Source organism: Urocampus carinirostris, chromosome 9, assembly GCF_059441175.1.
Source record: "Urocampus carinirostris isolate Australia breed hairy pipefish chromosome 9, RoL_Ucar_1.0, whole genome shotgun sequence".
In the NCBI taxonomy this organism is placed as follows: domain Eukaryota; kingdom Metazoa; phylum Chordata; class Actinopteri; order Syngnathiformes; family Syngnathidae; genus Urocampus; species Urocampus carinirostris.
The window spans coordinates 28142083-28163428 of record NC_142357.1 but is presented as its reverse complement, the minus strand read 5'-3'; the positions used below and the strand labels follow the sequence as shown (position 1 = coordinate 28163428).

Here is a 21346-nt window from a genome sequence, read left to right as displayed (position 1 = left end):
TTATATTATCTGACACTGGCTCTTAAATAAGTGTTTAGTCTACTCTAATGATCATAATGATTTTAGGGTAAGAAAGATGTGTTTTTCCAAATATTTGTTGTTGTTTTGTTTTCATATAGATTTAGGTTATCCCGTGTTTTCTGTTAGGAACTGTTAGCTCTTAATAGACTGATCAGTATATTGTTCAATATAAAGTTCTTACCAGTTAATTCAACATTCTCACTCTAAGCCTCCAGGAAAATGTTTTGCACATTACTATAATTCTGCAGTTAAAAAAAAAAATCAAAGAAAAAAAAAGAATAGAAAAAAACTCATTCTTAACGTGGTCAACTAATTAATTGTATCAGTTTTTCCAAGATTAATCAATACTTTAACACAATATTTTTATGTAATTATATATTAAAGAGTTTGTTGCTACTTATTTTAATTTTGGAAACTTCAAATTTTAGAATTAAAGAGAATTAACTATTTATGACCTACGTACTAACGAGAGTCCACACTTCTCGCGACACTAGCTGGTCACGTGATAATCCCGTGACCTAATGCGGAAGTAGCACAAAACAAGAAAGAATCATTCCCCGCAGTCTGTTCATTCGCTTTATACAAACGTTATCTCGAGATAACACAATGGACGGATCAACCAGACCTTTATTGGATACCACAGGCGGACCCCCGCCTCAATTTAGAACGTAAGGAAGACATTTGGAGTGGCCGCAGCCATTAATTGTATTAGAAAATGTCTACAGAGACCAAAAGCTGACTTGTGTGCGTACGTTCCTTGCAGGAACGAAAACTCCCTGGTTTCAGCCCTCAAGACTTTATTATTCTTTACTATCCTGATGGTCACGATGCCGATCGGTTTATACTTTGCGTCCAAAGCTTACATATTTGAAGGTGAGTTTTTATTTATTTATTTTTACCTCGGATTGCGAGCCATAAAACCATTCAAAACAAAAGAATTGTCTATTGAAACTCGATTTAAGATAATATTCCTGGTTTCCATACTTAAATTCGGCAATATCGACCCTTAAGCTAAAGGAAAACATTGGATGTAGTTTTTAAATTTTTTTTTCGTTTTTTGGGAAATTTTGCATTTCATTATCCCTATTTCCAAGGCGCACCCCTATCCGGTTAACTTTACTGTGAACCCTCGTTTATTGCGGCGGTTACGTTCTAAAACACCCATGATAGGTGAAATCAGTCAACTTGAAACGTAATTCTTCATATTTTTTCTGTTTTAAAGTAAAACTAATGAATTAAACATTTTTATAGGCTACAAAAACAAATACAAGTATTTCAACTTTTTGCAGATAACCACTATACGGTCAGATATAGGGGTGCAACAATGGATCGATAAAATCGATTAAAACAATTATTAAAAGCGTTGGCAACTAATTACCTCATCGATTTGGGGTGAAGCATGTTAAATCAATGCAAATAAGTGCAAGTTAAGTTATGGGGATGCAGTACTACTTTGGTTTGGTGGAGGGCGCCATAAGACCATTTTCTTACAAAAGTATTTTACTGGTACATTTTTTTAAGGTCTCTTTTTATTGAACATTGCAAACAAAATTCGCGCAAAACAGTCAAACACTACAAAGTTAATAATTCTTAGGGTTGAAAAAAGAGAAAAAATATAAGAAAATAAATGAATACAATATATAAAGATTCCTAAGCATATTATACAACATTTACACATTGGGAATGTTTATCATATTTAAAGATTTTTAACAAAAAAAAAATGGTTGAAAACAGTTTAAAATGTGGGTTTCCATTTTTATATTTTTGGCGGACACATATTTTGCTACACAATAAATTTAATTTATTGCTTTTTGTTTGTTTTTAGTTTGTATGATAAGTCTAAATGTAATGGGAACCTTTGATAAGGTGGTTGGAAAAATGTGTCTTACACATTTGCAGGTGTATAGCACACATTTGAATCTTACTTGTTCTTTCTTTTATGTTATAGAGTATTCTGTGGTTTTGTGGACTATCTGTCCAAAACTTCACTATTTGAATACAGAAGGAAATTAAAAATATGTTAAAAATCTAACATTGATTAATCGAAAGAGTAATCGGCCGATTCATCGATTATTGCAATAATTGTTAGTTGCAGCCTTAGTCAGATAATAATAATCAGGTACAGAAAATAAAGCATCCAATCAGACCGCAAAATTCAATGCATGATGCAAGTGAAGTAGCGAGACTATAAAAATTAAAAAAATATGTATATAAAACCCATCTAGCCTGGTCATATCCCCTTATTGTTCATAGCTATAAAAGATAAATTGTTATTTTCTATAATACTCCGGACGAATTGTGTACTGAGTAAAGAAAGTAAGTCTGATCATCCCTATGTTTTGCAAATTCAGTCTTTCATGTTGAATACAATACCGTCTGGGCGGCACGGCGTATGGGTGGGTAGCGCTCAGAGGTTCAGGGTTCAAGTCCAGCTACTGCAACCTCCCCGCGTGGAGTTTGCATGTTCTCCCCATGCCTGCGTGGGTTTCCTCCGGGCACTCTGGTTTCCTCCCACATTCCGAAAAACATGCATGTCAGGTGAATTGGGTGGTCCCAATTGTCCCTAGGTATAAATGAGCGAGTGAGTTGTCTGTCCCTGTGTTCCCTGCGACTGGCTGGCAACCAGTTGAGGGTGTCCCCTGCCCACTGCCCGAAGATGGCTGGGATGGGCTCCAGCACCCCCGCGACCCTACTGAGGATAAGCGGTGCAGGATAGATAATACCGTCTAGTAAAATCTCCATGACTAGACCAAAATAACACTGCAATCTCTGTAAAATTTTAATTTTTGTGAAGATCTAGTTGTTGCGTAGTAGACCCAGAGTTGCTTTGAACATGTAGTCACACATGCCAAATCTAAGTGACAAAATTGTGTATAGGTAAAGCTAAAAACATCTGGTTTATGATAATAAACAATTTCCTCATTTTATTTCGTGCTTTTTTTGGAGATCGTTGCCAGTTGTGGAGCTCTTTTCCCCTGCAATGTTCTCTGTTTACTCGTCAGGTACAATGAAGATGTCCAGCACGGACAGCTACTTCTACGCGGCCATCGTTGCCGTTCTGGCCGTGCACGTGGTCCTGGCCTTGTTTGTATACGTGGCCTGGAACGAAGGAACGCCAAAAGCCAAAAAGCACGATTAAGGAAAGTCGAGAGAGGTGCGGAAACTTCCGGGAAGAAATCTTCGGAATGGCTCGAAGCACTCGTAGGACTACCTGACGAGTGTTAAGCTTGATTTTATGACTTGAGAGCTCCCGTACGTCCCCATGATAAGCTATTGGACTTCTGATGATAAAAGGGCGGCTTTTATAGATTTTGGAGGGATTTGCCCGGTAGCAAGAAATCTGGCATTGAGTGGTCTAATTCTAAATCTTTTTCAAACGAGAATGACGAAAGAAATGGCATTTGTCTTACTATGTCAATTATTTTTTAGTGTTGTGTTCATGAAGACTTGTCAAACTGTACAGCGTAATTGATCGCTGTCATTTCTGTATATGTGGATCTTTGCGATCTTAGAGCTAGTTCAATATATGTGTTAAGCAGGTTTTATTTTGCTGTTTTTTTTGTTTATTTTCATCTTTATTGTCATAACTAAATCATAATAAAACAATGTCTGCTCATGACAGAGCAATAATAATATTTCGAAGTCTCGTTTGCTATTAAAAGAGCATTTCATGAGTTGTTTCTGTTCTTGTCAGTTTTTAAACCAGAAATAAAACGTAGCTTATTTCTACTTACCAACACTACTGTTTAATACTGCTTTTCTCCTCGTAAAATCGTCTTCTGTTTTAAAAAATCTGTTTTTTTTTTCTCAAATATTAACAATAAAATCTGACTCGAGACTAGTATTTTGGTCAATATCTGCATTGTCTTGCAGCGAGACCAAGTCAGTTCATGAATAAACCAGTCTAACGGTTGCATTAGCTTTCTGTTTTGGTAAACGGGTTCCACTTAAGATTTTAAACTAGCAAACCTTTTTTGTTTTTAATATTCTGGAGACTGATTGTGTTTTGCAAAAAAATAGAGCGATAACATCTATTGCTTTTTAATGCCAAAAGGTTTATATGTATGCTAATCATATATATATATATATATACATATATATATATATATATATATAAACATTTATACAGCATTTTCTTTAAAAATGATCGGTAAACCTAAAATGATGAACTTTTCGCTAACTAGCCTTTGTGGAGGAGCTAGGTAAATGAGAGTTTCACCCGCAAAAAAGTTACCAGGTTGGTGATCCCTGCTCAAAGTTAATGTTTTGTAAAGGTAATATAAGGTTTAAATATTTGACATATTTTGAGTTAGAATTGTTAACTAATTTACTGTTGAACTACTTCACTCATTAGGAAAAAGCACTTTGACGTGTGTAGCCATCAATGGCTTTGAACAAGTCAAGGTGGTTCACGTTTAAAACCGTCAATAGCACTCAATGGGTCAATAAACGTCGAAAATGGCTGAGGGTGCTGTGTAAGAGGATGAAGGACTGAGCAATTTGCATATAGAAGTGGCGCTTTGAGGGATTTAATGGAGGAGCGAAGAATCAACAATAGTATTGATCCGATCCAATTACTTGCTCAGTATCCATATATTGACGTAGGGGCGAGCGGCAGCCTTTGCAGCAGCTCCGAGTTATTTTTCTCTTTTTGTGATTTATTGTTTTAAGTGTCTGCTTCTATCTTTGGTGTTCTTTGTCCCCTTTGACAACTACACTTTGGATTACTTTCTATCCTATCGTTACGGGTTTTAACGCACAAAAATGCATTTATTAAAGGAATCATCTCCTTGCCTTGAAGAATTCTCGTGCCGGCGTGATGAGGGGGCCCTATCGTGGATGCAGAGCCGGAGCTAAGGTGTAGGCCAAACGGCTTGCGGCGATATAAGCCTTCAGTACCGTCCGTAATCATGGAAAATGTGAACTCTCTACCAAATAAGACTGACAAACTGTCTGTGCTGGTAAAAAACATGAAAGAGTGCTATTTGCTGTGTTTTACGGAAACGTGGCTCACGTCAAGCATCCCAGACGCTAACCCGGAGCTACCCGGCTTCAGCGCTGTTAGGGCAGACAGAGACACAAAAACTCGCTATCTACGTGAACACGAAGTGGTGTAACCCTGGGCACAAAGATTTCCATCTGCTGCAGGGACGTCGAACTTTTGGCCTAGCGTGTGACGTCATCCACTCCGCTGCTGCTAAACTACAACACAGCACCCCGAGGCCATCCTGTTCATCTGTTAATAAACAACAAAAGAATACTGCTGGAAGTGTGAATTTCCCTACGGGGATGAATAAAGTATCTATGTATTTATATTGATATTTGGATGGATCCGCCCATCCCTAGCTTTTAGCACTCGTTATCGGTCGCGCTACATCATACGGTGGCATCTCGTGGGCAAATAATACACACTGTCCCTTTAAAACAGCAAAACGTGCAAAAGAAAAAAAATCTTGCTTGTTTTTAACACCCAGATGCAATGAATGATCTCTTTCATAGTGATTTATGATTGATTTTCTTTCCTTAGTTAACTTTGACAGAACCAAGATGAATAAATCGTTATTTTTGGTCCCCGGCAGAAAAAAAACGATGCCGAAATTAATTTGATGGTCTCAAGCATAAGCGCTTCTAAGTGTGTTCCGGTCCAATAGGCCGATTGATTTTTATTTTTTGCGAGGCTTTTACATGGTGACAGCAAATATTTCCCGCCATCCAGACACACAAACACCCCAAAATAGAGGGAAAAAAAACAAGAAAATGCCGTAATAAACGTGTTCTGCTTGGTAGAGCATCTCTGCAGCTGCTTTTTTCACTCTACTGCAAACGCGGACTTTTGGGACCTGGAAGTGTTCTGTCGATGAGACCGCAAGGCCTGCAGGCGCTCAGACCCGTTTAGTCTGCTCCCATCACGAGATCCATTTGTCCTTTTGGCTCCCGCTTCAAACGTAGCAAGTATATTTAGCTTGCGTCGGGTCGTCAGGGCCTGCCAGGCCTTCTCTGCTCGCTTAAAAAAATGATCTGAATCATGTGATGTTAATTATATTTTGTCCATGAATGCTTTTCCGTTGTTTTCCCCAGGTGGTGCTGCATCCAGATGTGTAAGTCCATATTTCAGCATTTAACCAATCACATTTTAGCCATTAATTGTTGCCGGGGTCAGAAATCTACCCGGAGGCCTTCGCAATCAACTCTGCGGGCCCTAAGGCATAACATCAGTGGCACTGAAGCTGTTGGTTCAGTCCATGGGTGTCAAACTCGTTTGAGCTGGGGGCCACAGGCAAGGGGAAACAAACTCACAGGGGCCAGACTAATAGGTTTAAGAGAAAAAGAGAAATAAAGAGAGAGCATGAAAGAGAGGGATAAAAGAGAGAGACCAAGGGAGACAGAGTAACAGAGATCGTAAAACAGAAAAAGGGAGAAAGAGTGAGAGAAATAGAGAGGAGGGGGAATGAGACAGAAAAAAAGTGAAAGAAATAAAGTGAGAAAGAGAAGCAGAAAGATCAGATGAATGCAAGAAAAGAAAAAGACAAAGAGAGAAGGAGAGAGGAAATGAGTGAGCATGAGAACAAGAGGGATGAAGGGAATGTGAAAGACGAGAAAAATTGAGAAATAAGGAAAGAGTGAAAGAAAAAGGAGAGAATAAATGGGAGACAGAGAGAAAGAGAGAGGGAGAAAGCAAGAGAAAAAAAAGCTGAAAGAGAGGAAAGAAAGAGCAAGAGAGATAAATTGTTAGAGAAAGAGAGAGGGTGAGAACGTAAAAACAAAGAAAGAAGTTTAGAAAGATAGAAAAAAGAAAGAGAGCAAGAGAGAGAGAAATTGATAAAAAGTAAGAGAGAGAAAGAAAGTTCCTTCGAGAGTGGTGCCAGGCTTGGCTGAAATCAAGGGGACATATTTACCACTGCAGCTCATTTTTGTCTCGCGCTTCTCTGTGTCGTCTTGCCGGCCTGTTTAAAACCCTGATTCACCCCGCGGGCCACCTGTTTGACACCTATGGTTTCATCAATCATTTCCGGGTTGTCGAATCAGCCCCTGCTGGCGGGGTTTGATCAAAGTCATCAGTTCCACAATATCAGGTACAGAAACGTAAGTATTGCAACGAAAACGTGAAGTAAAAAAATCCTTGTGTCCACAGTCCTAAAACGAATAAAAAACCTATGCCAGAAATACGACAAGACAGGCTAAACTTTTAGCATTAGCTTCGATTGGCGATAAAGAACTTATTGGTGGAACTGAAACACACGGATAACAAAAAATCAAAATCTTCTCGAGGTAAGAAAGGATGATGGAGTTTGTGCACAAACAAAATAGATTTAAATGTGGCTATATTCCTAAATAATGTCGTGATTTTACAAGTTTACTTTTGATGGTTTTTTTTATATGTGTTGCAACTGTTGCTGCAGTAAATTTTTTTATTACCATAATGATAGTTATTGAGGGTTGGGTCGATTCACTACTGAAGGCCTAGGTGTGAATTGAACGGCCCGCCACTGTATTTAGCGCATTTGTAAACTACGTTTCTGGTCGTTTAGCATTTGTCACAAATCAACACTTTAATAGTTCGTAATAGTTTCAATCCATTACTTATGAGCAATTTCTTGTTTGCTGAGTAGATATCTAACCCGCTTTGGATTATCAACATTTTTGTTTTTTCTGGGGGAAAACAAGTTTCCTTTTGTGGCCACTAGATGTCAGGGTTTCACAAAAGCTGAAGTCGAAGGCGGCCAAAGCGAGGTGGAAAAAATTTGGAAAGATACAGTACTTGGGTTAAAAGATAAAGTTCTTTTTCAATCGTTTTTTACGTAAAAGAAAAAACTAAAAACTTTTAAACATACGAACAGAAAATCATTTCCCTTTTGAAGACAATTTTGCCCATACTTTTTCGTTTTCTCATTCTACAGCTATCCCGCGCTCTAACGCGGTCCATTTTTTCACATTCTCGCGGCTTCACGGGTTTTTATAATGCAGCCTGTTTTGCATTCTGATTGGCTACGCTGTCTCTTGTAGGTATAACTGATAAACAAATACGTAAATAAATACATTTTTATGGGTACAGTATACATGACTTTTATTTTCTTGGGCCTGTAAAAGTTTTGTTTTTCTGATTCAATGTATAATGGATTATTTATTGTATTATAATTCAGGGATGTGATTTTTCCGCTAATTCGCGGAATTCCGCTTTTTTTATCTCCAAAAATAAAATTTTAAGATTTCCGATTTTTTAATTGGTAAAAAAACCGATTTCGTCTCTACAGCATTCCATTTTAGTGTTTCCGTAACTGAAATGAAACGTACTTGCGATTGGTTGAAGTCTCCGTGTTGACCAATAAACGCGCTTGTTATAAAGGCGTAGGAGTATGCCATTGTTCATTTCTCACACGTTTTTGCCGAGTGTTTAGAGAAAGATGTCCGAGATCGAACGCAAAGATGCTCCGCGAGGTAAAGAAATTGATAAGATCGTAAAAAACAAGTTTCGATCGGACTGGTTGGAGAAGGAATTATCTACAAATGTTGGAAAGAAGACTGTGACGAATTTGTTCAGTGACTTTATTCGGAAGATCGATCGTGCCGGGAAAGCGATTTGCATTTGATGCCATGATACCATTGTCTATGGTGGGAGAGGTTTCAAAGCTCTTGAAAGTCACGCAAAGAGCAAAAAACACGTGAAAGAACTCCAGTCAAGAACAACAAATTATTCCATCGCTGGTACGAAAACTCCAAAACTTTAAGGCCTCCATCCCTTATTGACACCACAAACGGAAGCGGTAATAGAGAGACGTGATCCACCCCAAAAACCTGTACCAGTTGCTGATAGAGTCGTGAATTTTGAGGTAGGTGGTAAACTTTTCAAATTTATTTGACAGTTTTCCCCTTTTTTTCGAAAATATTATAACGTAATAAAAATGGCCATAAATATTTAACAATTACAATAATAGATTTTCATGTGTACATTACACCAACACTTTACTGTAGGGCCTATACTTATTGTACTTTCATTTATAGATAACATCTTCTGCTATAACAAAGACATTTGTGGTATGTTCTAATATGAGTTACTTTTCATTTGGTCATGATACAATTATTTCTTCATGAAATTTGAACTCTTCAACATGATTTATGTGTTAACTTAGTAATCACATGAGTTAGATATGATGATATTCTCAGTGATAGTTTTTAAAAGCAAAGGCAGTCCAATGTTTTTTAATGTGACTGATTTTGAGTTGACTTAAACTGTAATTTTATATGGGATAGTTCAAAATACATTGAAAATTGATGCTGTTGTTTTGTCTATTTCTTTGTCATCTGAGTGCATTGAAAGTACTTAAAAAAACGTAAAACCCATGAGCTCCGGGGGGCTTCGCCCCACTTGTCCCCCCACCAGGGCACTGCCCTGGACCTAGCTGGGTGCCCGCGGCCCCCAGACCCCCGCCTAATTTTCAGATAATTTCACTTTGGTCAAATCACATCCCTGATAATTGTATAAAAAACTTTCAAAATAAAATGTATTGCCTATCAGGGGTTCTTTTTGTAACGTCACCTCCATGATGAACAGGGGGGGTCCACTGGGCTTTTTTTCTAGAAAAACTTTTAAGAGAAATATTTTGTATTTTCAATATTTACAATAATGTGTCTTTTTTCAAGTAAAATTGAAGAAAAAAGTTGTCTGGTGCGTTTCGAATATGAGGCGGGTTTGTTGAATAAAATCTGTCTATTTATCGATCTACCTTGGTCATATCCCTCAAGAGGGGGTGACCGACAGCAAGACAAACACATAGAATAACAAATAAAACAAAAAGGGAAAAAAATGGCAAAAAACACACACAAACATTTTTGGGCCATGGCCAACCCAAATGCCCAAACACCCAAACAAGTTAGGCACCTCGGCCCCTAAGTTGGTCATGCTTTCGTCCCTCCAGATGAAACGGGACACCAGAAAGCGGCCATGTCACTCAGGTCATGGTGACACAACACCCTCTTCTGTTCAACAGCTTTCGCTGGTTTACCCCTGCCGTATCATACGGGTGCCCAGCCCATCCCTTAGAACACGTCCAAACATCCCACTATCCTTTCACAACACCTCTCCACTCATTCTTATCACCAACAAGAGCTCTAGCTTCCACTTGATTTAGACCTCTTTGCAGCAGTGCACTCATAACACCATCCATCCACGTCAATCGCTGCCTCGGATGAAGATCGAATGTTGAAGAGGATCTACAGAGCAGAAGTAAATGGAAAGAGACCAAGAAGAAGGCCGTGATTGAGTAAAATATATGATTAAAATTCATAAAAAAAATAACATTTACTCTACAGTGCAAAGAAAGACAGGAAGAATTGTGCGCCAATGTTATCTTGACTTGAAAGAAACATCTTCTGGATGTAACTGGGACGCAGCATCAGGGATGTATCCAGGGGTTATTGAGTGTTTCGGGTCTCACAAAATCAGACATTCTCGCCCAGGTGACCCAGCCGAGGTTGATCTTGCCTCAATTTGCGTCCCAGTAGCAGTCCACAAATGTGCCCTTCTGAGCCATAGCCACCTGGTGGCTTTTTCTGCAGCTTCTCTAGCGGATATAATGGCTATCTTCTTTGCTGCCCCTGTTATACCCAACCGTCCTAGGACTTTGCAGTAGGATTGTCCAGCAAACCCCTGCAGCCCACCTCTATTGGCTGAAAAAACATGCCTCCACCAGCTCCTGGTACCTTGCACGTTTCCTTTCATTGGCTTCCTCAATGCGCTCTTGCCACGGGACTGTGAGTTCCAGCATGATCAAGTGTTTTGAAGCCTCAGAGGTGATTATCTGGTTGGAGCGATGTTGCTGACAGGGTTGGGTAGAGTTACTTTAAATGGATTACTTTCAATTACTTTTAGATTACTCCAATACCAAATATGCAAATAAAAGACAAAAGAAACTAAATATGAATAAAATGACTAAATTTTGTGCAGGCTTTGGGAGTAACGGAATACATGGAACGGCAAAAGTGATGTTGGCAAGCTGTTTGGATTTATTTTCATTTTGTTTCTGTCGCATTTTATGTTAGTTTTGCCGGAGATCAAAGCCAGGAGAGAAAGCTTACCACGTGTTGTGAGTCATAATTTTATTCATATTTAGTTTCTCATCTCATCTCATTAGCTACACCGCTTATCCTCAGTAGGGTCGCGGGGGTGCTGGAGCCCATCCCAGCAATCATCGGGCAGTGGGCAGGTGACGCCCTGAACTGGTTGCCAGCCAATCGCAGGGCACACGAGACAGACAACTCACTCGCTCGTTCACACCTAGGGACAATTTGGACCGGCCAATTAACCTGACATGCATGTTTTTGGAATGTGGGCGAAAACCGGAGCGCCCAGAGGAAACCCACGCAAGCATGAGCTGGTGCAGATAATGGATGCATGTTTTTTACTCATTTATTGGGTTGTTGGGTCAATAAAGAAAATGAGAATTTTATTTTCTTATCTTAATTGAATGGTTCCACACAGTATAGCAGTTTCAGTTGCAATTCCTTGCCTAAAAACCGCAAAACGAATCTGGCTTTAATTCGATTTACTGTACATTTTTTGATGTTCCCCCTTACTATTTTCAAACTGTGTTGCCGTTATCTGGAGTGGAGGGTAGAAATTCAATGTAGACAGAGGCGAACATTTTCTCTCTTTTTTTGTCAATTTCCCGCAACTACAGTTGCAAAAATAAGATGTTATTTCCCATGAAATTCTCTCCAGGTGTTTCCTAGAAATCTGGCCTTCAGAAGAGAACCAGCGGGGTTCCCCCACCTGGCCACATTATTCCCCAACACTTCGGCTGATGATTAAATCACAGAAAGCATTTCTCACTTGTGTTCAAGGGCATCATTAACGCGGAAAAGGGGCTGGAATTAAAAGCTTTTGTTTGGAGTGTGGGAAGAAGACAGCTGCTTTAGAAGCATAGCGACATCAAGTCATGTCATTAAAACAGTGGTGGGCGCTGAGGGCCTGCAAGATCTTCTCTCCTGGCCCTAAAAAATATCTAAATCATCCATGCATTTTTTTGTCGCAACGCTTATCCTCTGTAGCTGTCTTTGGGCAATGAACCGGTACATGGAGAAATACAGTAATCCCTCGGTTATCGCGGTTAATGGGGACCAAAACCACCCGCGAAAAGTGAAAATCCGCGAAGTAGTGACGCCCCTTCAAAAATGCTTATATATAAAAAAAAATCTATACAGTATAGTAGTTTTAGTTGCAATTTTTTTTTTTTAGAATGATTTTATTTTATTATTATTATTTTTAGACCCACGAAGCTCTGAACCCGCGAACGTGGAACCGTGAAGTAGCGGCGCCCCTTCAAAAATGCTTAAAAAAATATATATCTATATTTTTATTTATTTATTTATTTATTTATTTTTATTATTATTATTTTTAGACCCGCGAAGCTCTGAACCCGCAAACGTGGAACTGGGAAGTAGCGAGGTCCCACTGTACAACCATTCTCATGATCTTTCGTACTCGGTCTGCAACAACTCATCGATGAATTGATTAAAATCCATAACTGAGAGTCTTAGTACCACTTTGGCCCGACAGAGGGCGCCCAGACCGTTTTTTATAAAAAAGTTATTTAAATTTATTAAATAATTTTTTTTTTTCAATTGAACGTTGCATCATTAAAAATAAATTTGTCATAAAAGTTTAGACTTTGTAGTGTTTGACTTTTTCTTCATGAAACAAATAAGTAAAAACAATAGCCTATGTTAAAATAAAAATAATTAAGATGACTTGGTTAACTCTACACAAGGGGCAGATTCTTAAACATACTATACATCATTTTCATATCGGAAATGTTTATTATATTCAAAGAATCAACCCAAAAAACACATCTTGAAAAGTTTTTATCCAAATTTTTGTGGATAGAAAAAGGAGGCTGGTAGCTAGAGTTTAACCCTGGAACTCCGCACCATGGCTGTGCGCTAACCACCCATCCACCGTGCCGCTATTTTAATCATGTGATGTTAATTACATTTTGTCCATCAATACTTTTTAACTCATTCCAAATAGTCTTTTAGCTTCCATTCATTGCTTTTCCCTTGTTGCACTGCTTCCAGATTTGTGCTTTCATTATTAAGCATTTAAACATTTCCATTTCCAACATTACTGGTTGCCATCGTCATAAAATCTACCTGGACGCCTTCAGAATGAGATTTGCAGGCTTTGGCCCATACAATCAGGTTTGAAGAGAGCAGTTAGTGTAGCCAATCAGATTTCGAGTTGGCACTTGAGAGCCAGCTAGCGGGGTTTGAGCAACGTCACTGGTTTCACAAACTGGGATTGGCTTAGTGCCTAGGGGGCAGTAATCTACCAAAGTTTTAGCACCAACAGCCATTGAAGAAGAAAATATTGTGGTGGTGTTGATTTAATTGTGAAAGGTGAGACAACTTAGAAGTGAACAAGCCACTTTTAGCCTAGAAGATCTTATGCTCGAACCCAGCTTCAAAACGATCAGAATTGTAGCCAGTCGGGGCTAAACTGTCAATCATGTTCTGGTCTGGCCCAGTTTCTGTCTAGTTGCCTTTATTTTATTTATCCACTACTCAAAGTAGTGCTTCTGCAGTCTTCTTTAACTTAGATTTAGATTTTCTGAAAACTTACGATCTGTTCTGTTTGTAGTTAAATTATATCACAGCCTACACGCATTTCCTCTTCCTTTAACTTTGGGTGTTAATTCAAATATTGTTAACACATCAGGCAGGGGGTTTTGTTGTCATGAACAGGTTATGTCGTCAACTCATTTACGAGTTAATGTTTTTGTTTTTTTAACACTCGGGAATCAACATTATTTCCTGGATGAGCTCATTTGCGTGTAAGTGCGCGTACAGGACAGACTGTGAAAACACTGATGAAGAAACAACACCTTGGAAATGAATTATGCTGCAATTACATGTGTAATATAATGAAGACGCACATAAAATAAACGTTTTTTTTTTGAAGATGATTCAAATAAGAATTTCTAAATAGGATATTTTTATAGGGCAGCACAGCGGCGCGGTGGTTAGCGCGTGTGCGACACAGTTGTGAGGTCATGGGTTCAAATCTAGCTACCAGCCTTCCCGTGCGGAGTTTGCATGTTCTCCCCGTGCTTGCGTGGGTTTCCCCTGGGCACTCCAGATTGTCCCTAAGTGTGAATGAGCGAGCGAATTGGCCGTCTCTATGTGCCCTGCGACTGGCTGGCAATCAGTTCAGTATGTCCCCAGTCCACTGCCTGGAGATGGCTGGGATGGGCTCCAGCACCCCGTGACCCTACTGAGGATAAGCGGTGCAGATAATGGATGGATGGATATTTTGATAAAGTCTGTCGTGATAATCGACAACATATTTAACAGTTTCTGCTGTAGTACCAAAAGTGGTCTGCAGAAGAGAGCATAGTGCTGTACGACACTACATTGAGGTTGTCAAAATGTCTTTATAAGTAACTTTATAAGAGTGTTGGTTGGTTGGGTGGTTAGAACCCTTAACCACTAGGGTGGTAGGGCCAACTTTTCCTGTGTTGTGTGTTGGGCAAGTACAGCCTGCTGGCGCCCATCCGCTCCAGGCCAACATGTTTTCACCCAGTTTCGAACCGCGGCCCTTTCGCTTGTTAGGCGAATGTGCTAACCACTGCACTTTGGAAACATACATAAAATTGTACCTTTACTCATTTTGTTGATCCATTATGTTTATCTATTACTTTGAAATTGTTTAAGTAAACTTGTAAGCTATATTCTTTCCTATTTATCTACCTTTTTATGTTTGATATTTTAATCGAATAGTTATATGAGTGCCATATTATTCAAAATATACAAGTCTTTGTTTATTATTTTGCATTGTGTTTCCTTTTTTAAACTGGGAGCATTTTTTTACTGATTAGCGTGAAGGGGCCACTAGTTTGACATGCATTTCTTAAATAACATGTTTTTACTTTATTGTCACAACAGAATCTGTCCTCCCAAACACACGTTAAGAATATTACTAGAACTTCTTTTTTCCATTTTCTCAACATTGCTAAAATTCACCCTATGCTGCCTCAGTCGGATGCAGAGATTATAATTCATGTGTTTGTTACCTCCCCTCTCAATTACTGCAAGGTACTACTCTCCGGTCTCCCGAAGACCAAAATCAAGTGCCTGCAGATGGTACAAAATGCTGCAGCGAGGCTTTAAACCAAGACAAGAAAGTTTGATCACATTACACCGATTTTAACTAACCAGCATCTGTTAGTTTAAGATGTGATTTTTAAGGTTCAGTTGGTGTTATATAAAATCATGCATGGATTTGCTCACTCATATCTTTCAGATATGATTTCCCCCTATGTTCCGGTCCGTAGCCTTCGCTCTGAAAATGCTGGTTTACTAGTGATCCCAAGAGCCAAGAAGAGATCCGCAGGTTAGAGAGCGTTCTCCAGTCGGGCCCCGGTGCTGTGGAATGCTCTGCCCCCTGAGATTAGATCGGCAAACTCAGTGGAACTGTATAAATCTAGGCTTAAAACACACTTCTATTCTATAGCTTATGAATGACCTGTTTCATGTTGACAATATATGTGTATTGTTTGTTATTGCGACATCCGTAGCAACTTGGTCATCCGGGAAGGGGATTACATAATATGCGGTCCCATTTCAAGGTTTCTTCTCTTTCCTCATGTTGAGGTTTTTGAGTTTTTCCTTGCCCTCATGTAGGTTTTAGATCAGGTGATGGTGTAATAATAGTCTGTAGTTTGCAATGATCTGTGGTCTGTGCAGCTCTTTTAAAATCCCTTTTGATAAAGCGCTATACAAATAGACATGACTTGACTTGTGTTGGCATGTATGTAAATTTGTTATTTTTTTATTCTTTCCAGAAAAAACTCTTGTCATCTTTGATTTTAATATGTAGGGTAGGTTACGATTATAGGCTAAAGCTAAGAGTTTGGAGTTGACATTCTTTTACTGTTGTCACAATCACCCGGATCGGGAACACCTGTGTTCAGGATTTGGCGCCAACAGCCAGGACAGCTGATTGGCGCACCCTGTATATTTAAATCCCCAGCTTCCGGTAACACTTTGTTGGATTGTACTCACGCTACCTGTTGCCTTCAGCTCAGTAAGCCCGTACCTCTGACTCTTTGCCTGCTCCCTGTTCTCTTCTGATTGATCTCCGTTGCCGACCCGTTTCTGTAAATCTGCCCTGCCCGTCTGACTCCTGAACTATTTTCCGAACACTACGATTACGCCTGTCCGCGACCATTCCCGCCAAGCCTTCACCCGCCCGTCAAGTTCCGTCAATCCGCCAACCAACGGATCGAAGAATCCCACCTTGTCATTTCCTTCCTTTCAATAAAACCAAGAAACGAGCGCAAGTGATCTCAGTCTTCCTTTCGTCCTGTCTGACAACTGACCCGAAGATCAAAAAGTCTGGATCTGGCCCCAGACTTAGTGGTTTCTTTTTTGGTAGCTATTTGGTAAAACTTGCTTGAAACGCACCTACTAAACACAACAATTGCCCCCTTTTATTTATATCATGCCCTTCAGAGGACTTGTTTACTGTCCTCCCAACTCAATCTGAGTGTCCGTGGCTTGGCTAGACACACCGATAATGTTTCTTAACATTAACGATAGAACAATTGTTCTAAATTGATATCTTTGCTGACTTTGAATTGTGGGGAAACATTCTTAAATTCTGCTCATGATAGAGTTTGATGCTACCCTGGCTAGTGTCCTGGATTCCGTAGTGCCCCTAAAGCTTAAATCAGGACCTAAAAGACGCACTCCTGGATTCACTGATGACACTTCTATTTTATAGCATATGAATAACCTATATTTTATGTTGACAATTGCTGTGTATTATTTGCCCTCATGTAGGTTTTAGATCAGGGGATGGTGTCATAATAGTCTGTAGTTTGCAATAGTTTTTGATCTGTGCAGCCCTTTGAGACTCTTTGTGATTAAGGGCTATACAAATAAACATGACTTGACTTATTGATCAGTGTTCGTGTATTTTTAACGTCTCACAATTTCGGAACTGACAAAACGTCAAGTGGCAAGTTAAAGACAGATTTATTTACAAGATGATTGTCACCAAGTACTTTATTTACAGCCATCGACTAAAATAAACGATTGGGCTTAGTGCGAAGTCTTAGCCGGGTGATGAAATAAAGACACATAACAAACATAGAAACTCCTGAGACCGACGCAATCTCGACTCAAGCACGCCCTGGAATTGGATACGCTGTTTTGAGGGGTGCCAGTTATTTCACAATGTTACACATGCCGGATGCTTATAGTTGAAACATTCCGACCTTGTCTTATTTTACTGAAGCAGAAGCAGATTGGGAATAAATGCACCGTTGTGCCGAAATTTGTGAGAATTTTAAATATGGAGTTCGGGGTCAATGTTTTTTCTTTTCATGGGACACAAACTTTTTTGAAGCAGAGTGCTTTTTTTTATTCTGATTAGCCTGAAGGGTTACCAGGTTTATATCCATTTTTGACAAAAACCCACAAAGTTATTCCCAGGTTGTTATTATGAGAAGTGATGTTAAAATAGGCCCAGTCAACCACTAAAACATCTGCCTTGTTACAGGAATGGCAAAATTCAAGCACTTTTTAAGGACTTTTAATGCCAATTTTTCAATTTCTCCAGTACCATTAAAATAAAAAATCCGGTGAGGATCGTGTATTTTGTAGGGCAACAAATATATCTACTATTTATATATGGGATCTTTAAATTACCAACATTTTTGCATAAAATGTAAATACATTTGTTTGAGAGACAAACCTTTCCTCATAAACGTGTTTGGTAATATGTAGCTTACATTTTCAGTTGCAGGAACCTCCTCCCATTACAATTTACCACTGGGAAACTCTACCTTAATTTTTTTGCATAGCTCATAATAAATGACCTTAATTGATACTTAAACCTATTTCATACTACCCTGTTGAGGTGTAGCACGTACCCGTCCTCTTCAGTGTGACCCTTTGGGGGCCGATAATTCATTATAGGACAATACCATACAAACCAATGCCAGCTGCAGTTAATCACGAGGGAAGAAGAAATGCCACCAGAGAACGGTGTTGCGCACTTCACCCAAAATTCAAGCACTTTTCAACCAACCTTTGAAAACACAACATTGAAAATCAAGCATTTTCAAAGATTTCAAGCATCCGTATGAACCCTATGTAGGGCACCGACTGATTTAAAAATATCAATTATAGGCTAATTCTAAACTGATTTTTGTAACAAATGATCATGTATTTAAAGACATTGATCATGTCATTGATTCCACATGCCAGTTATAAATCATTTTCCTAGAAAATTGCTAGAACCCATCGCTGCCGAGTTATTTTAAGAACCAGTCTGCAGACTACTCAGCTGTTTTTAGGGGGCTACCTTGGTGACCCCTGGGTTTGTATAACCCTCAAATGTTCCTTCTATAAACCTAGGAATAGCTCGACTTCCTCTCCTCGGTTGTATTTTTTTGTGCAGTTGAATAAAACCCAGGAAGTGGTGGAAAGAGTTTACCACTCAGTTAATGATCCGTTAATCCTTTATCTGCACCGCTTATCCTCAGTAGGGTCGCGGGAGTGCTGGAGCCCATCCCAGCTATTTTCGGGCAGTGGGCAAGGGACATCATGAACTGGTTGCCAGCCAGTCGCAGGGCACACAGGGACAGACAATTTGCTTGCTCATTCACACCTAGGGACAATTTAGATCGGCCAATTGACCTGACAAGCATGTTTTTGTAATGTGGGAAGAAACCGAAGTTCCTGGAGGAAACCCATGCAAGCACAGGGAGAACATGCAAACTCCGCACAGGAGGATTCAATCCCATGACCTCCCATGTACCGTGGACGCGCTAACCACTCATCCACTGTGCCCTCAGTTAATATTAAATTTTAAAACTTGTATTCAAATTCTATGCGTTTTTCAATCCTCGGAAACGTTGCTGCTACAAAATGTATGTGGATTTTAAATTAATACACCGTTAAAAAATACTTGATTATTTCCAGGGTTGGGTAGGGTTACTTTAACGGGATTACTTTCAATTACTTTTGGATTACTCCAATACTAAATATGCTAATAAAAGACAAAAAAAACTAAATATGAATAAAATCATGACTCACAACACGTGGTAAGCTTTCTCTCCTGGCTTTGATCTCTTTGATCTCCGGCAAAACTAACATAAAATGCGACAGAAACAAAATGAAAATAAATCCAAACAGCTTGCCAACATCATTTTTGCCGTTCCATGTATTCCGTTACTCCCCAAGCCTGCACAAAATTTAGTCGTTTTATTCATATTTAGTTTCTTTTGTCTTTTATTAGCAATTTTGGTATTGGAGTAATCCAAAAGTAATTGAAAGTAATCCAGTTAAAGTAACTCTACCCAAGAAATAGACAAATGCAGCTTGGTTAATAAAGAATTCTTATAATAATTGTTTGTTTAAAGATGTAATGAATACAATTCATTTCTATTGCATCGGGTGTGCTTGTTGGCTGGGTGCCTAGATTTATTCACTTTCCTTTTTTTTTTTTACCCATAATCCAACACTGGCCACAACCTGTACCCCTGTATCTTGCCCCATTGATAGATTACTTTGCTCATTTTAAGTATTAGTTTCAGCGCTATATTTTGATTTAATTTGTCTCAGTAGTGCAGTGGTTAGCACCTTCGCCTACCATGTGAAAGGTCCCAGGTTTGAGACCGGTGGGAGACATAGTGTATGTTGGCCTGGAGAGGGATGGGTGCCACCAGGCTGGACTTGCCCAAGACACACCACAGGAAGTGGTGCCCCTACAACCATAGTGGTTAAGGGATCCAACCAACCAACCAAAATAATATTACCGGTACTTAAACATGTGAGTCATGTTTCTAATAAAATTCCGAAATTAAAGATAAAAAAAAAATCAACATTTTAAAAATAGTAAAACAAGAGACGACAACAATGGAAAAATACTACAGAAAATTATTCAAGATAAACTATAATTTTATTTTCCTCATAAAATAATACAAATAGTATTCAACACCTCCTTAAGATTTTGCGCGAAAAATAATATAGTAAAATGAATATGTTTTAGATTTATTTTTCAGTAACCAAAGAAAAATAATTTTAAAGGGACAGGCTGGTTTATTTTACCACTAGGTGTCCCTGCACTGTGTAGTGGAACCGAATACAAATGCTGAAGAGCACAAAAAAAATACATACCATTTTCTCAACCTACAAGTATTTTTTTAAATGCACGTTTATATGATAGTTCATGTATTTTTGCTTATTATTCAAAAGGCTACAGACACTGCCCGACTTAAGAATGAGATTGTTTCCGGATGATCGTTCATAAGTTGGATTTGTTCGTAAGTTGCTTCAGTGCGATATTTTGTATGTTTCAGGTTTATATAAATATGTTTAAGGCTTGGATAAGTAACCTGTATTGTTTTGTACTAAAAAATAAACATTTCAGAAAATAATATGCTCTATAAACACAAACAAAGTGAAGTTTAACTTACTTTTGGAAGATGTGCTTCAAGAGGTCCTCCTCTGTGGTAAAAAGCGGCCAAAAAAAAGCGTTCCGACCATTTTCTCAACCGCATCAAGCTTTCTTATTCCACTTTCATTTCAAAAGAAACGTCTCGTCTATTCTTTACACTTTACACCAACCGTATTGAATGGATGAACGAGATATACAAATGTCAAAGTTCTGAGCGTGCTGGAGACTCAGTACACCTAGCACTGTTTGTTTACATACGAACTAGAAAGAGGAAGCGGATTATTTTTCTTCCGGGTAGTTACTGGGTGACCTATTACAGCGCCACACACCGGTAGCGGCGGAAAGATGCACTACAGTAATGTCCTGTACTCGGAAAAAGGTGCAAACAATACAAAATCTGATCTATCCCGATATTTTTCGACATCCTGAAAAAAAATGTTCGGATCTACCGTTTTACGCAAGTCGAATGTTCTTAAGTAGGGGAGCGTCTGTGTTGTTTTTTCAATGTTTTATTATCACTAGGAGGCGCAAGTTTGATATTTACATATATATACAATGTACCAAAATGAAAATAAAAAGAAATAATTTTGGATTCTTTTTTTAAAAAAAATAAGAAAAAGACTCTTAAAACAAGCAAATATTTACCAATAGGGCAAGATTTAATATTTGCAGGGTAATGACTGCTAATTGAGAGGTTACTTTTAAATTATAAAAACACAGAAGTCGACCGACACATTAGCGTCTCCTAAAAAAGTAGACGGAGCGCCATTTCCCGCATCTACTGTGAACGAAACACTTCCCAAAATCAACTTAGTGGACCATGAAAGTCTTTGGAATGAGTCAAGCCTGCATGGGGAATGAATT

At 38.8% G+C, this 21346-nt stretch overlaps 1 protein-coding gene across 1 annotated transcript; it reads left to right on the top strand.

The window, feature by feature from the left end:
- The first annotated feature begins 519 nt into the window (after positions 1–519).
- Positions 520–3754, top strand: vma21 (vacuolar ATPase assembly factor VMA21). The gene is made up of 3 exons (XM_088344105.1): positions 520–689; positions 785–894; positions 3024–3754. Exons 1-3 carry the CDS (start codon positions 628–630, stop codon positions 3158–3160), a joined length of 309 nt encoding a protein of 102 aa, XP_088200231.1. The 5' UTR covers positions 520–627; the 3' UTR covers positions 3161–3754.
- The last annotated feature ends 17592 nt before the right edge of the window (positions 3755–21346 follow it).

What these genes read in the sequence shown, in the direction of transcription:
- vma21 (XM_088344105.1), top strand. Translation starts at nt 628, where the DNA reads ATGGACGGATCAACCAGACCTTTATTGGATACCACAGGCGGACCCCCG. An exon ending in CCCCCGCCTCAATTTAGAAC is followed by an intron (nt 690 to 784) that starts GTAAGGAAGACA and finishes CGTTCCTTGCAG; the next exon opens with GAACGAAAACTCCCTGGTTT. An exon ending in CAAAGCTTACATATTTGAAG is followed by an intron (nt 895 to 3,023) that starts GTGAGTTTTTAT and finishes TTTACTCGTCAG; the next exon opens with GTACAATGAAGATGTCCAGC.